Source organism: Petromyzon marinus, chromosome 19 (assembly GCF_048934315.1).
Source record: "Petromyzon marinus isolate PM22_M1 ecotype Great Lakes invasive population chromosome 19, UKy_Petmar_22M1.pri1.0, whole genome shotgun sequence".
In the NCBI taxonomy this organism is placed as follows: domain Eukaryota; kingdom Metazoa; phylum Chordata; class Hyperoartia; order Petromyzontiformes; family Petromyzontidae; genus Petromyzon; species Petromyzon marinus.
Genome location: NC_133685.1, coordinates 7,776,060 through 7,791,685, shown reverse-complemented (window position 1 = coordinate 7,791,685; position 15,626 = coordinate 7,776,060). Strand labels below are relative to the sequence as shown.

The window sequence follows — 15,626 nt, the reverse complement described above, 5'->3', positions numbered from 1 at the left end:
ATTGCTTGTGTTGCAGTGGAAACGTCGTGAGAATTTTATTGTTTTATATTTTTATTATTTTATTGTTTCCCTTCTACGTGACTTTACCGAAAGAACCAAGAAGATGAATTCCTGCAGTCACGAAAGCTTTAAATCAGGTGTTAAGATGTTCGTCATATTCATATTATCATGCTCTGATATACAGTATGCTCAGAGCATGTTTGTTTGCATGTTTTGTCACACGTATGTGTGGTGAATGCATACTTGATGCATTGCAAAAGGAATCTATTTGGCGTTTGAACATCTAAACACCTCCTGTTTTATTGCCAGAAAGGGTAAAAAATTTCTTATTTTTCATCATTTGGGATTCTGGCAAAAAGGTCCCATTGCTATATTCACTTGTGGCAGTCTGACTGTGACAGCACAATCCCGACTCAAACTTCTGAGGCTGCTTATACCCTAGAAGCGTCCTCAAGCATGCAAGAGGTATTGATTACATTTCATAGTTCAGTAACTATAGGTTTGCTTCGACCTTGGTAAATTGTGGCTGTAATACTGTCAAAGCTGTGACTTGCTCGGGCAAATTACGTCAACATGGTCCGTAAAGGTCACCACTCTGCAGGCAGCAGCGCTGCTAAACAATGCCCCGGAGAAATTACTGTGTTGAGATGAGGTTTGCTGCTCAAAAAATCATGTACAGGCATGTACACTGAATACCAGACGATGCAGCTGCCTCCTAGAGACAAATAACCGCCTGCGAATGTTTCTGATAAGACTCCTCGGTAGAATCCGTAACAAGAGGTAGCATGTTACACCAATAGCGCTTCCCGCTCACCTGTGCACTTTGCTGCAAGATCTCAAGACTCATAATTAGCTATCAATCTTGTTCTCACACTTCCTCTCGCTGCAACGGCACACACAGGGGGGGTTCCTTCTCTGTAACCTCCTCGTCAATCTGTGCACGATGGGAAGTCGCTCCTTAAGAATGTGAAATGGCCAAAGGCTAAGTGCCATGTTGTCCATTGCATGTGTTTTTTTTTATTACATCTGGCTTTACCCTGCCAATGGTATTGTGTTTTTGTGTCTGCTTATTATAAACCTCACGTAGACTTTAAAAGTAAACGCGTCGGGTCTTACGGCATATTTGTGTTTACGTATAACAGAGTGCAGTGTGTTAGGTATCTGAGTTATAGGTGAGGGGAACGTGAAGATCTGGAAAAAAATAAGTCACAAATACTGCACAGGGCACAGCTGGTTCATTGGTCAGGGTGGATATGTGACGTTTGGATATGCGACGTTCGGCGGTATACTGAAAGTACAACTCAGTATAAAATGGCATTACTCATCACAAATTCAGGCAATTAATTAATAGGTTTTACCCGTACTGATTTGAATTGCTACATTTCCATTGCCATATTCTACCGATGAGAGTACAGGGGGATTTCAAACCCCATTCTCCTTCAAGTTTCTTGAACACAACAAAAGTACATGGTCGAGAACTGGTACGCAGCTAAGGCCCATCCACAGCAGGAGGGCATCCGAAACAGATGAGCCAAATGGACCGGGGCGATGGGAGTGGAGGCAAAGGCCAGATGGCCTGGGCAGGGGGGACAGGGCCCCACGAGCCTAGAAAAGCAACATGGGGAGAGGATCTCACGGCAGAGAAAGACGAATGAATGAGGCCGAGAAGGGAGAGGAATCCACAGAAGGGAGGGCCCATATGAGGGGACCACACGGATTAGTGGGGTCCATCAAGAAGACTCGTCATGAAAATAAAAGGTAACGTTTGAGTATACACGTGGCAGCTTAACACATGCAAGGAGCGTAATGACCACGAACGCGGGGGGGGGGGGGGGTTGGGGGGATGGTACCCAGGGGAGAGAAGGAACCCACCCCATAGGACTGGTGCCTCGGGAACTGAGTTGAGTGTTTAGTTTGTCGTCCTTCCCATACCCGCACCTCCGATTAGCACGGTTGGCTACGTACGGTGGGAAAGAGGTTCAATATAAATTCATTGCGAGAGGGGACCGAGGAGCCTTAGATGAGTGAGGCGACCGGGGGGGGGGGTGGGGTATGAACCCGGAGGGGATTGTGTACCCAGGGGTGATTAGGGGCCCCCAATGAGAGGGGACCACTGTGGAGAAAGGGGGCACGTGGGGGGGGGGGGGAGAAAGGGGACGCGGGGGGGGGGAGAAAGGGGACCTGGAGGGGGGGGGGGAGAAAGGGGACCTGGAGGGGGGGGAGGAAGGGGACCCGGAGGGGGGGGGGAGGAAGGGGACCCGGAGGGGGGGGGGAGGAAGGGGACCCGGAGGGGGGGGGAGGAAGGGGACCCGGAGGGGGGGGGAGATCCCATGGGCGAGCAGTCACCCCAAGACACAATCCATGGAAAAACGAACGGACGTATAAAGAACGACCACCGTCTTGCGCCCTGGCCCCATGACCCGGGCTGTTGCCCCCCCCCCACACCCCACGGCACTCACCGAGTGGTCGATGCCCCACATGAGGACGCTGAAGAGCGGCTCGCTGGCCCTGAACAGCTTCACCTTCTGGGCCACGAAGTGCTTCTTCTTCGTCTTGGTTTTGCTGGCGCCGATGCTGATGGGCACGCTCACCGCGGTGCTGTTGTTCGCTGCCATCTCTGCCGCTGGTGCCGTGACTACCGCCGCCGCTGCTGCTGCTGGTGCCGCCGCTTCGTCTGCCACCGTCGCTGCAGCTGAATGCGATGCTCGTGACGCCGCTACTGCCACCGTTTTACTTGGCTGGCGCCCTTACTGCCGTCGGCTGCTGCCTCTCTCCTCGCTCGCTCGCTCCGCCTCGCTCACAGTCAACGCTGCGCGGCGCTTGCTTCTTTCCCTGCCGCTTCTCTCCGCCGTCACTCCGACTTGGCCGCTGAAGTATCTTCTCGTCTGCCTCCCTCGGCTGAGCCCACACCAACCACCGCCTCCGCTGCTGTCGCTTTCTGCTTCTCTCTCTGTGTGTGTGCTGCTGCTGTGCTGCTGCTGTTCGCTACTCTCCTCCCACTCCCCCACCTCGCCAGCCACCTCCTTCCTCGTCGCCGTGCAAACAGCGACGCGCACCGGGCTCAGTCGGAGTTTTGGCTTCTCCCACGGACTGCGGTGGATTGCCGTCAGAGATCCCCACCGAGAGCGAATTGTCGTTGTCTACGTGCGGTGGTGGTGGTGGTGGCGGCGGCTTGTGAGAGCGCGAATTGTAACGTCGCGGTTATGGGAATGCATGCGGCTGGAGTTAAGTTGCGCGGCTGTCGTCTGTCGCCGTTCCCAGTCTCGCCGTGTCACGACGCCGTCTCTACTTTGTCGCTGTGATTATCGCCGTCGCGGTCTCTCTCGTATGTGTCGCCGTGGTTATTTCTGTCTTTCTAGTGTTTGTGTCTCGTGTTGGGAGTCGCTGTCTCTCGACTGTGTTGGAGTCGCTGTGTTTGTCTCTCTCTAGTGTCTCTCTCTAGTGTGTCTCTCTCTAGTGTTTGTCTCTTTCTAGTGTTTGTCTCTTTCTAGTGTCTCTCTCTAGTGTCTCTCTCTAGTGTCTCTCTAGTGTTTGTCTCTCTCTAGTGTCTCTCTCTAGTGTCTCTCTAGTGTCTCTCTCTAGTGTCTCTCTCTAGTGTGTCTCTAGTGTGTCTCTAGTGTTTGTCTCTCTAGTGTCTCTCTCTAGTGTTTGTCTCTAGTGTTTGTCTCTCTCTAGTGTCTCTCTCTAGTGTCTCTCTCTAGTGTCTCTCTAGTGTCTCTCTCTAGTGTCTCTCTCTAGTGTCTCTCTAGTGTCTCTCTCTAGTTAGTGTCTCTCTAGTGTATCTCTTTAGTGTCTCTCTCTAGTGTTAGTGTGTCTCTAGTGTTTGTCTCTCTCTAGTGTCTCTCTCTAGTGTCTCTCTCTAGTGTGTCTCTTTCTAGTGTCTCTCTCTAGTGTGTCTCTCTAGTGTGTCTCTCTAGTGTCTCTCTCTAGTGTTTGTCTCTTTCTAGTGTCTCTCTCTAGTGTCTCTCTCTAGTGTCTCTCTCTAGTGTCTCTTTCTAGTGTCTCTCTCTAGTGTGTCTCTAGTGTTTGTCTCTTTCTAGTGTCTCTCTCTAGTGTCTCTCTCTAGTTAGTGTCTCTCTAGTGTATCTCTCTAGTGTCTCTCTAGTGTTAGTGTGTCTCTAGTGTTTGTCTCTCTCTAGTGTCTCTCTCTAGTGTCTCTTTCTAGTGTCTCTCTCTAGTGTGTCTCTAGTGTTTGTCTCTTTCTAGTGTCTCTCTCTAGTGTCTCTAGAGTTTGTATTTCGCCAGTGTGTCGAGTCTGTCTCTCTAGTGTGCCTCTCTACAGAGTTTCTCTCTCTGCTGGTTGTCTCTCTCCGCTGTTTGTCTCTCTGCTGGTTGTCTCTCTGCTGATTCTCTGCTAGTTGTCTCTTTGCTGGTTGTCTCTCTGCTGGTTGTCTCTCTGCTGGTTGTCTCTCTCTGCTGGTTGTCTCTCTGCTGGTTGTCTATCTGCTGATTCTCTCTCTGCTGGTTGTCTCTCTCTGCTGGTTGTCTCTCTCTCTGCTGGTTGTCTCTATCTGCTGATTCTCTCTCTGCTGGTTGTCTCTCTCTGCTGGTTGTCTCTCTGCTGGTTGTCTCTCTGCTGGTTGTCTCTCTGCTGGTTGTCTTTCTGCTGGTTGTCTCTCTCCACTGTTTGTGTGTCTCTCTCTCCACTGTCTCTCTCTCCACTGTGTGTCTCTCCACTGTGTCTCTTTCCACTGTGTCTCTCCACTGTGTCTCTCTCCACTGTGTCTCTCTCTCTGCTGTTTGTCTCGCGAGGTTGTCGACGTTAGCGAAGCGCGGAGCCGCTGAGCGGAGCCGCCATCGCGCCCAGCGGGGACCGGAAGTGACGGCTACGGGTCGCGAGATGCGCGCGCCACCGGAAAAATGCGTTTCGTAAATGCGGCCCACACAGCCTTGCCAGTGTCCTGAGGTTTTACCTCCAGATTGCAGTGCGAGTACTCTACCACCTCTAGTGGAGGTGGGGGGGACGCGGACCCCTGGGGGGAGGGGGGGGGGACGTGGACCCCTGGGGGGGGACGCGGACCCCTGGGGGGAGGGGGGGACGCGGACCCCTGGGGGGAGGGGGGGGGGCGCGGACCCCTGGGGGGAGGGGGGGACGTGGACCCCTGGGGGGTGACGCGGACCCCTGGGGGGAGGGGGGGGACGCGGAGGGGGGGACGTGGACCCCTGGGGGGAGGGGGGGACGCGGACCCCTGGGGGGAGGGGGGGACGCGAACCCCTGGGGGGAGGGGGGACGCGGACCCCTGGGGGGAGGGGGGGGGACGCGGACCCCTGGGGGGAGGGGGGGACGCGGACCCCTGGGGGGAGGGGGGGACGCGGACCCCTGGGGGGAGGGGGGGGGGCGCGGACCCCTGGGGGGAGGGGGGGACGTGGACCCCTGGGGGGTGACGCGGACCCCTGGGGGGAGGGGGGGGGACGCGGAGGGGGGGACGTGGACCCCTGGGGGGAGGGGGGGACGCGGACCCCTGGGGGGAGGGGGGGACGCGAACCCCTGGGGGGAGGGGGGACGCGGACCCCTGGGGGGAGGGGGGGGGACGCGGACCCCTGGGGGGAGGGGGGGACGTGGACCCCTGGGGGGAGGGGGGGACGCGGACCCCTGGGGGGAGGGGGGGACGCGGACCCCTGGGGGGAGGGGGGGGACGCGGACCCCTGGGGGGAGGGGGGGACGTGGACCCCTGGGGGGAGGGGGGGACGCGGACCCGTGGGGGGAGGGGGGGACGCGGACCCCTGGGGGGAGGGGGGGGGACGTAGACCCCTGGGGGGAGGGGGGGGGGCTTCCCCTCGGAGTATTTCGTTAATTAATTTTGTTATTTGTCATATAAAAAAGAACGGAATCTTGAAATTGAGCGGTTTCCGATGGGACTGTCTTGAAATGTAAGAAGTTGAATCCAGTCGTCAAACATTTTTGTGGGGGGGGGGTTATTTTTGCGGACAAGTACGGTACACATGTTTTGAGTAGTTAGCGTCTGATCATCGATACAAATTGTAAAAAAAAAAAATCACATCACGTTCATTATTATATTCATTGAAAACTTTTTTTGCCTGGCGAAGACAGGCTTTATGAGCTAGTGAGTAAATAATCACGTAGGAATCTATCAATAAACAAAAATAACCAACGATTAAAAAAAATGTTTAATCCGTATGGTAACCTATAACCATGTAAAAGACTTTTCTAAACTCATTGACCTTAAGCAGTGGTAACTCCAAGGGTAACCAGCGAGCGATAACAAGTTGTGTCACGCACGCAGAGCGTCCTTTGAATGTGTGTGTTGTTTTATTCGATTGCAGTTACGAGATAGGATATACTCTATAGATTATTTCGGTAAAGTCACGTAGGTAATAAAATAAAATAAATGATATCTACGTGACTTTACCGAAAGAACAAAAGAGTATAGATTCCTGCAGTCACGAAAGCTTCAAATCAAGAATGAGATATGATATATACCTCACAAAATTGTTTTTAAATTATTGATGTTCATTCTTCGGACGTGTATGTCTCGCATGAACACGTTGGGTCAGGCATGGGGGTAACACAATTCAACAAATAGTCAACCAAGGTTGAGAGAAACGTTCTAAAGTCTAAACAATCGGTGAGCGCCGTCGTGGAGACATATATAAAGAGTCCAGTTAGGAGAGTACTAAATGAGCAGACATCCGCCTCCCTCACGCATCTGTACTATGTAGTTAGTTCATAGTTCATTTATTTGGTATAGCCCTGTGAGCCATTCGGCTCTTGAATCGGGTGCAACCGCAACAAACAAAAAAAACATGAACAAGAAAACATCTTAAAGTGATTATGTGACTGTGCAAACAGAAAATACAGGAAAAAAACATCAAAATATTCCTGAAATAGCACCGTACACCAACGCTGTGCAAAAATCCTAGTGGGATGCAAGTCAAACAACAACAACAACCACAAGAAAACTTAGATTAAGGACATCAGTCTAATTCCGTACTACAATAAATAAAAACATGGCCAAAACCAAAAAACGTTTTCGAAATCACCAAAATAAAAGCCATAAATGCAATGTAACAGTGATCATAGGGACTGTGACCAAATTTTTAACAATAAACTACATAAATAAATTATAACGCCAAAAATCTAGAGCCATATTTTAGGCCACTGGATAGCAGTGGCAGCTAGGGTTGTACAACTCCTCTAGAGCAGTTTTGAGTGAAGTGTATCTAACAAGAGACGACGGTCCTTTTGCCTATAAATATCCACAAGTTCGCCAGCAAGCCTGACTTGACCGTGCGTATCATTGCCCGAAACAGTCGCCTATATTGTTTTTTTTTCTTTTCACGTCCCAGTGCGTTATTTTTTTAACGTAAATATTGAGTGCCATTGGTTCGTTTAACGAGAAAAGCCATCTCGAGACAATGCCATCTTTGTCACCTTCGATAATCACGGTTGGCTACGTACGGTGCGAAATAAGCTCAACATACATACTACGGCAAACGTTAATCGTGGGTTCCAGAACGTGCTCCATCCACCTCCATACTTCACCCATGTGCAAAGGGCACGCCGAGGCGAGGTGATTTGAACACGGAAGGTCTCGCAGCCGAGAAGAAGGCGGTAAACTCGGGCGCAGCAGGTGAGGTCCTGGGGGTTGAAGAAGGGAAGCCGGCTTTGAAACAGAATGACAAAGGGGCCGAGAGAGGGACGTGTGGAAGTTTTCTAGAGAAAAGGGAGATGGGTCGGAAAACCTGCGGATCTGGAGGAGTAATGCGGTGGGGCTGTTTTTAAGGACTGTAGCACGGCTCTTGAAATTCGAAAAAAATGGATCTTGTTATTGCGGTTGCCGACCCCTTACCATGGAAGTCAAATTCACCATGGAAGTCCAGTTCATCATGGAAGTCCAGCTCACCATGGAAGTTCAGTTCACCATGGAAGTTCAGTTCACCATGGAAGTCCAGCTCACCATGGAAGTTCAGTTCACCATGGAAGTCCAGTTCATCATGGAAGTTCAGTTCACCATGGAAGTCCAGTTCATCATGGAAGTCCAGCTCACCATGGAAGTTCAGTTCACCATGGAAGTTCAGTTCACCATGGAAGTCCAGTTCATCATGGAAGTCCAGCTCACGATGGAAGTTCAGTTCACCATGGAAGTTCAGTTCACCATGGAAGTCCAGTTCATCATGGAAGTCCAGTTCATCATGGAAGTCCGGTTCACCATGGAAGTCCAGCTCACCATGGAAGTTCAGTTCACCATGGAAGTCCAGTTCATCATGGAAGTCCAGTTCATCATGGAAGTCCAGTTCACCATGGAAGTCCAGTTCACCATGGAAGTTCAGTTCACCATGAAAGTTCAGTTCACCATGGAAGTCCAGTTCACCATGGAAGTCCAGTTCACCATGGAAGTCCAGTTCACCATGGAAGTGCAGTTTACCATGAAAGTCCAGTTCACCATGGAAGTCCAGTTCACCATGAAAGTCCAGTTCATAATGAAAGTCCAGTTTACCATGTAAGTCCAGTTCACCATGGAAGTCCAGTTCACCATGAAAGTCCAGTTCATAATGAAAGTCCAGTTTACCATGTAAGTTCAGTTCACCATGGAAGTTCAGTTCACCATGGAAGTCCAGTTCACCATGGAAGTCCAGTTCACCATGGAACTCCAGTTCACCATGGAAGTTCAGTTCACCATGAAAGTTCAGTTCACCATGGAAGTCCAGTTCACCATGGAAGTCCAGTTCACCATGGAAGTGCAGTTTACCATGGAAGTGCAGTTTACCATGTAAGTCCAGTTCATCATGGAAGTCCAGTTCATAATGAAAGTCCAGTTTACTATGTAAGTTCAGTTCACCATGGAAGTTCAGTTCACCATGGAAGTCCAGTTCACCATGGAAGTCCAGTTCACCATGGAAGTGCAGTTTACCATGGAAGTCCAGTTCACCATGAAAGTCCAGTTCATAATGAAAGTCCAGTTTACCATGTAAGTCCAGTTCACCATGGAAGTTCAGTTCACCATGGAAGTGCAGTTCATCATGGAAGTCCAGTTCATCATGGAAGTTCAGTTCACCATGGAAGTGCAGTTCACCATGGAAGTCCAGTTCATCATGGAAGTTCAGTTCACCATGGAAGTCCAGTTCATCATGGAAGTTCAGTTCATCATGGAAGTCCAGTTCACCATGGAAGTGCAGTTCACCATGGAAGTCGTTGACCATGGGCAGGGGTCAGAATCCTGCGGCTTCGGAGCGACGTGAGGCTGTTTAAGGGCTGCCTCTTGACGTTATTTATTGAAGATCACCGTCTCGACGTGTTCACACGCATTGCGGCTCTTATTTTCTCAAATGTCTCTTGTTATTTTGGTTGCCGGCTCCTTGCTCAAGAAGGTGGGGAGTGAGGGGATAGATACGGGGTGTGGGGGGTGTCGAGACCTCGGGGCTCCGGGAGAGGAAAAGTGGCTGAAGGACGAACTTCCTACCATTGTGCATTGACTGAGTGTGGTGGAGAGCGGTGAGCGCGCCGCGCTAGACAACCTGGTGACCCGAGTTCGATTGCCGCTCAAGGGCCACCAGCACCACTGACGAGTATCTGAACCGGTCCTAGGCCTCCCCTGGGTGGACTCAGCCATCAAAATGAGTACGTGGTGCGTTGTGTAAACATCGCCACTCGGGAGGCAAAGGCGACCGAGCGTGGTGTTGGACACCCACCCCCTCGTGTGTCATGCCGGCCTTCATAGGTGTTCGCTAACAGCACTTGCCCCAACATTTTGTTAAGACAATACTGAGGATCCTTGTCTTGTTCTTGGAGCAATAAAGTTTTCCATACCAGGACGACTCGTGTGAACTCCCTTTCACATGTAATATAATAACTCTAGATTCCATGAAACGATATAAACCGTACATCAATAAATATAAACGTGACGAAATGACAAAGCAATAAAAATCGGTTAAACATTATTTTTTGTGATACTGTACCGTGTTTGGAGCGCTACATAAGCACACGTAACAAAGGAGCGAGATCTTCTATGACGAATGTCATTGCCTGAAACCTAATTTTTTAATACTCCTTTTAAATTAATCTTATTAATTAATGTGTTGAGGGGTTTTTGTTGAAAAAATATGTAGCTTTCTGGACAAATAAGTGTCTTTACAGCATGCTCTGTGTGCAGAGTTCAAACAAGCCTGACACTGAATGCCAGAACCGGTCTGGGGTTTAGCTTGTGTTGAACCAATGCTGTGGAAATTGTGCACTCTAAGAAGGTCGTGTGGCTGATGGGATGTGGAAAAATCCTTTTCTTTATATTTTGTATAAGTGTTGGGACAATGGGGCAAGGGGGGTGGGGTGTTTGGCCTATTTTGTATTCAAAAGAGGTCACTTTAGCCATTGCTCTTGGTGCCATCACGTTCAACATATCCTTTAAAGGCATTACTCATCATCGGCACACCATCTGGATCACACTTTTAATATTCCACATCGATATGGCGGTATTTCGCAGACCATGCAATCTGTGGCACACCGCGGAGGTTAGGCCAAACGATCCGCGGATTATCTTTTGTTGTTGTACAAACGAAGCGTGCCGCCGATTATGTGAGGAAAGAGCCACGCGATCCCATTAACCCTAAAATCGCAAATTACAGGGGAAGCCTGGCATTTGACTTGTAGTTAATTTAACAATGCTGGCAAATTGCCTTATGACGCCAGTTGTAACCACCAGCAAAACGTCATAATCAAATTGTACAAAATAAATGTGGGTTAACTCTCCAACATCCTGGTGTGCTGAATTAGTAACTCATTCTACGTGACTTTACCGAAAGAACCAAAGAAGATGAATCCTTGCAGTCACGAAAGCTTTAAATCGAAATTTAGTAACTGATTGGCACGTTTTGTTTACGTCACAAACCTTACTAACTGGCTGTCTGGTGGTGGCGGGTGAATGATACATTTATATTTATGTGAGCTAACCCCAAAAAACGTTATTATGGAAAGGCAATATCAGAGAGTGGCTTGAAAATGGGGAGGATGGAGGTGGAGATTGGTGAAGAGCGAGTTCCAGAGGGTATGTGCGGAGCGGCTTAAGTCACGGCTGCCGAGATTGGCCCAGAGCTGGTGTGGGGTGCAGAGGAGGCCAGAATTGGCTGAGCAGAGACAGCGGGCGGGAATGTGCGGCGATGGAAAGATCGCGCTGGTAGGGGGAGCGAGATTGTGCATGGATTTGAGGACCAGAATAGCAGTTGTAAGGTCTCCTCTTCCATGTACCAGCGGCCAGCGAAGTTGGCAGGATATTGTGGTAACTGGGGAGTGAGACTTATTGCGAGCGAGTACTCAGGTGGTGAATTTTGGTCAGGTGTTTTCTCTTGTATGATCATGGATCTTTATCCATGTAGGAACTGTTACAATGTCTGTATTATTTTAAGATCATCCACATATGTGGTCTTTGAATACTAAAGGTGTGGCTGTCAATGGGAAACATACACTGGCTCCGGGCAGGTTTAGGTTTGGATCTAACCTATAGGACATGTCCCTTTAATCTGAACCTTCGATATGTGTAATTAAAATAATACTTAAATAAAATGCTTATACTGTCTTAATGCGGCGGCCAGCAGGTGGAATTGAACCTGCGACCTCTGGATCGCAAGTCCAGTGTCCGAACCGATATACCACGGCAGCACCCACAGGTAGAATTATGGTACATTAAAGGCACGTGTGAGCAAATGCATGTCGATCCGTAGAGAAGGCACTGGAGACCCACTTTTAATAAGTCATTGGTGATACTGCAGCATTGGCAGCGGTGCACAAGCTTATATAACAAACACAACTCAACACATATTCTTGGTTCTTTCGGTAAAGTCACGTTGAAGGGAAACAATAAAATAATAAAATATATATAAAACAATAAAATTCTCACGACGTTTCGACTGTAACACAAACAGTCATCATCAGGTGTGAAAACCAACGGCAAGAACATTTGAAAGAAGTGGCGGTTTGTATTTATTATATATTTTATTATTTTATTGTTTCCCTTCAACGTGACGTTACCGAAAGAACCAAGAATATGAATCACTGCAGTGACGAAAGCTTTAAATTAAAACTCAACACATTCGTCAATAACGCTGTCTTAAAAATAAAATATATGGGTGACGTTCCAGGCAATAGCCCTTATAGCACATTGCCCAAAATGTCACTTGTTATATATTTTTCCTTTTACGACCACAGTATTATTTGAGAAGGCAGCATCATTCCAGGATACAGGACCATAAAATGCTCTGGTCAAACAACTAATAACTACTGAACTAGAGCGGTTCCCCTGCCCAAAGATCGGAGAATAATAACTAAACAAATTAAATATAGATTTAAACTTTCGTAGGACACTGAGCCTATAGATAGGAGGATGGCCAAACAGAATAGGCTGTTAGACGAAGGTGATCAAGTGAAATGTTTAATACGTGGAGAAAAGAGGAACCCTGAAGGCTTGTGAAGGCCAGCATGAGCCAAACTCCATAATACAGGGGTTTTTTTGGGTTAGATCGCGAAAATATATAAATGTGTCGTTAAACCCGCCACCACCCAACACATCCAATTAGTAAGGTTTGTCACATAAACAGAACATGCTAAATCGTATTGTCGCGTATGTATGGTCCGGACCCATGCGCCTGTTTTACGGGGTCAGGTCGCTGTAAAAGAGTCACCATTTCCTCCTTTGCGGGAGCAGCCGAAATTTCTGTTGATTCTACTCTGTACCCACTTGTTGGTTTTGACGCAGATGCCTTGTTGGGTCTTAGCTGCGCTGAATGGGGCCACCTCCAGCTGGAGGACAGTTCCCTCATTGCAATGCGCCGTCGGCCCACTGAGGACTACAGGCGGAAGGCCTCTGGGAGTACCATCTCCCTTGTCCTAAGGGATGGCATACTAATGCGTTGGGACGGAAATGATCAAAGGTACAAGCGGGTTGCGCCTACGTCCCTGTGAGGAAGGGTCGTATGGGCCACACACGAGCGTTTATTACACCTCGGAGTTCATAAAACCCTTGCGACGCTCGGTATGGACTTTTTCTGGCCAGGTATGTCGAGTGACGTGGTAACCTTGCTTCAGGGATGTCCCCAATGCGCGCGACCAAAGCCTGCCTCTAATCCGTCGCGTCCTCCATTGCAATCTATTAAGGTATCCAGAGTGAACGAACTAGTTGCGCTCGACATCTTGGGGCCTTTCCCTGTTACTCCTAGGGGTAACAAGTGCCTCCTGGTTGGGGTGGAATATTTTACCCGCTGGCCTATGGCTTGACCACTACCCAACCAGTCAGCGGCACCCGTCACGGAGGCCTTCCTCCAGGGCTATGTCCTGGATAATGGTGCTCCAGAGCGACTGCTGACCGATCAGGGAAATAATTTTTCATCCAAACTGCTGCGTGAGGTCTGCGACTTGTTGGGCACACACAAGGTGCGCACCTCCCCTTATCACCCTCAAACGGACGGCATGGTGGAGCGATTTAACAGGACTCTGAACGCCATGCTGAGCCACCAAGTATCCGACTCACAGATTGATTGGGATCTTCATATCCCCAGGGTTCTGGCCACATATCGATTGGCTCCTCATGCGGCCACGGGCTCTTCACCATTCTATTTAATGTATGGCAGAGAGGCAAACGCCCCGGTGGATATACAATTACGCGTCGCTCAGGAGTTCCCTAAAGCCAAACTTTCCGAGCACATTCGGTTAAATGTCCGCAAGTTTATGGAAGCAAGAGAGGCGGCTAAACATAATTCGGAGGTACATCAATTGGCCAATGAGCGCCTGCGGAAGCTCAAAGTTTCCTCGCATACATGGTCCGAGGGTGACAGGGCATGGATTCACTGTCCTCAAGTACCATTGTCAACGTCACCAAAACTATTAAAACCTTGGAGGGGGCCCGTCGATGTCGTGAAGGTCGTTCGGCCACAATGTGTAAAAGTCCGCCATGGTAAACGATGCTGGTTTGTGCACCCGTCGCGCTTAAAACCATTTTTTGCCATTTCTTGATACTCCAAATACACAAAGGGGCCGAGAGCGTGAATTGTCTGAGCCGAGTCGTGCGGTTGCCAAGCCTAACTTTCAGTCTAGCTGTGTGCTTACCTCCACAGACCCCCTCCGCAGTAACGGCGCCACGGAAAACTGCTACGGCCACACGGATCGCCTCACGCCCAGCTGACAACTCACCTCAAGGCCACCACCCTAAGCTCCCGACGAACACAAAAAAAATCTTCTTCCTCCAGCAGTGCACAACGGACCGTCAACCAGGACCCGATCGAAATTAATAACTTTTACATAAGACTTGGCCTTCTATTTGGGGTTGGTTGGGATCGCAATCACAGAACTGGGCGGGTGATTCATGTATATATTGTTGTGTTGTGTTGTTAATTGAGGCACACGGACTAGCAATTGTTGTACGAGTTTTTTTTTATTGTTATTGTATTGACAGCCGAGACGGCTGAATGCTACATTGGGGGGGGGGGGGGGCTGATGTAGCGCCGTAAATGGGTTGCAAATATCCGCAATGGCGGACAGTGCCCATCAGGGGCGGTACAAATAAAATGGCGGGAAAAACCGTTAGGATTCCTAGCCTGGGGGGGGGAGGGGGCTGCGGGATATTCAACGATCCCCCGCAGACCCCTCCCAACGGGTGGGGGCTGTGGGGTGTTCTACGATCCCACAGAGCCCCGCCCCTCGGCATATAAACTGTATATAAGGAGGGCCTCTGGAGAGCTTAGGGGCAGTTGCAGCTGAAGACCGAAGACTGAAGGCCGCTAGGCCAGGACCCTGGAACCTCGAGCCCGCTGCCCTTCTAAGGGCCGGGTCGAGCTTGGACCAGTGGTCAGACCAGTACCGTACCAGGGTCGGTCAGGATCGCCTCCCCTAGGTCATGGATAGCCGGAGGGCGGGAAGCCAGCAGGGGGCAGTGTTAAGTCACAATAGCCCGGAGGCTGTACCTTCCTAGCTAGGGGGCGGTAAGAGAGTTATTATAACAAGTTAAATAAACACACCGTGTTGCCTCTACTTTATCGTCTCAGTCTCCATAAAAGAACACACTACACTAGTACAGCACACCGGTGTGTTGGAGAGCAAAGCCTGGCTGCCGCCTGATGATGCTGGTTGTAATTACTGGCGAAACGTCGTACTCAAATTGTAAATGTTGTCGCTTTGCTCTCCAATACACCGGCGTGCTGTACTAGTAAGGAATTTCTATGTTTTGTTTACGTGACAAATCTTACTAATTGGCTGTGTCGGGTGGTGGTTGGTTTAACGACACATTTTATATTTACGCGATCTAACCCCAAAAAAACCTGTATTATGGATGATATTGGATGCAAAAGCATACGTGTTAAAATGAGCCAAACTCATAGGTGTGGGAAGATGGCATTGAATTTCCTGAGAGTAGATTATGTTGCAGATATGCAGATCATCTCGTAAAATCGATGCCGGCAGGCTAAATTCATAATGCTCTATAGCGTCCCCTGACACAAATAAAAACACATTATTCGTTCATGGAAAGGTTATTCAGTTGCATGAATACGACCTTGAATATTAATGTCAGGTTAATGCAAATACCTTGGAGTGTATCGGATATGGAGAATCCTATTATCTCACCAAATGATTCATCGCGATGGTGTGTAACTGCAAAACAGTGCTGTGCCATATTTTTGCAAGGAAT

The 15,626-nt window shown here is 49.4% G+C and overlaps 1 protein-coding gene across 6 annotated transcripts in view; it reads right to left on the bottom strand.

Annotated features, from left to right (window-relative positions):
• Window positions 1-4,836, bottom strand: part of LOC116943875 (phosphatidylinositol 5-phosphate 4-kinase type-2 alpha) — a 231,125-nt gene extending 226,289 nt beyond the window's left edge. For 5 of the 6 annotated variants that reach the window (XM_032957157.2, XM_032957159.2, XM_032957161.2 and 2 more), the window contains exon 1: window positions 2,460-4,836. In XM_032957157.2, the coding sequence (XP_032813048.1) occupies window positions 2,460-2,615 (156 nt within the window). In that variant the 5' untranslated portion in view covers window positions 2,616-4,836. The remainder of the gene's footprint in view (window positions 1-2,459) is intronic. The other variant, XM_032957160.2, reaches the window with a different exon arrangement.
• Between the last annotated feature and the right edge of the window lie 10,790 nt (window positions 4,837-15,626).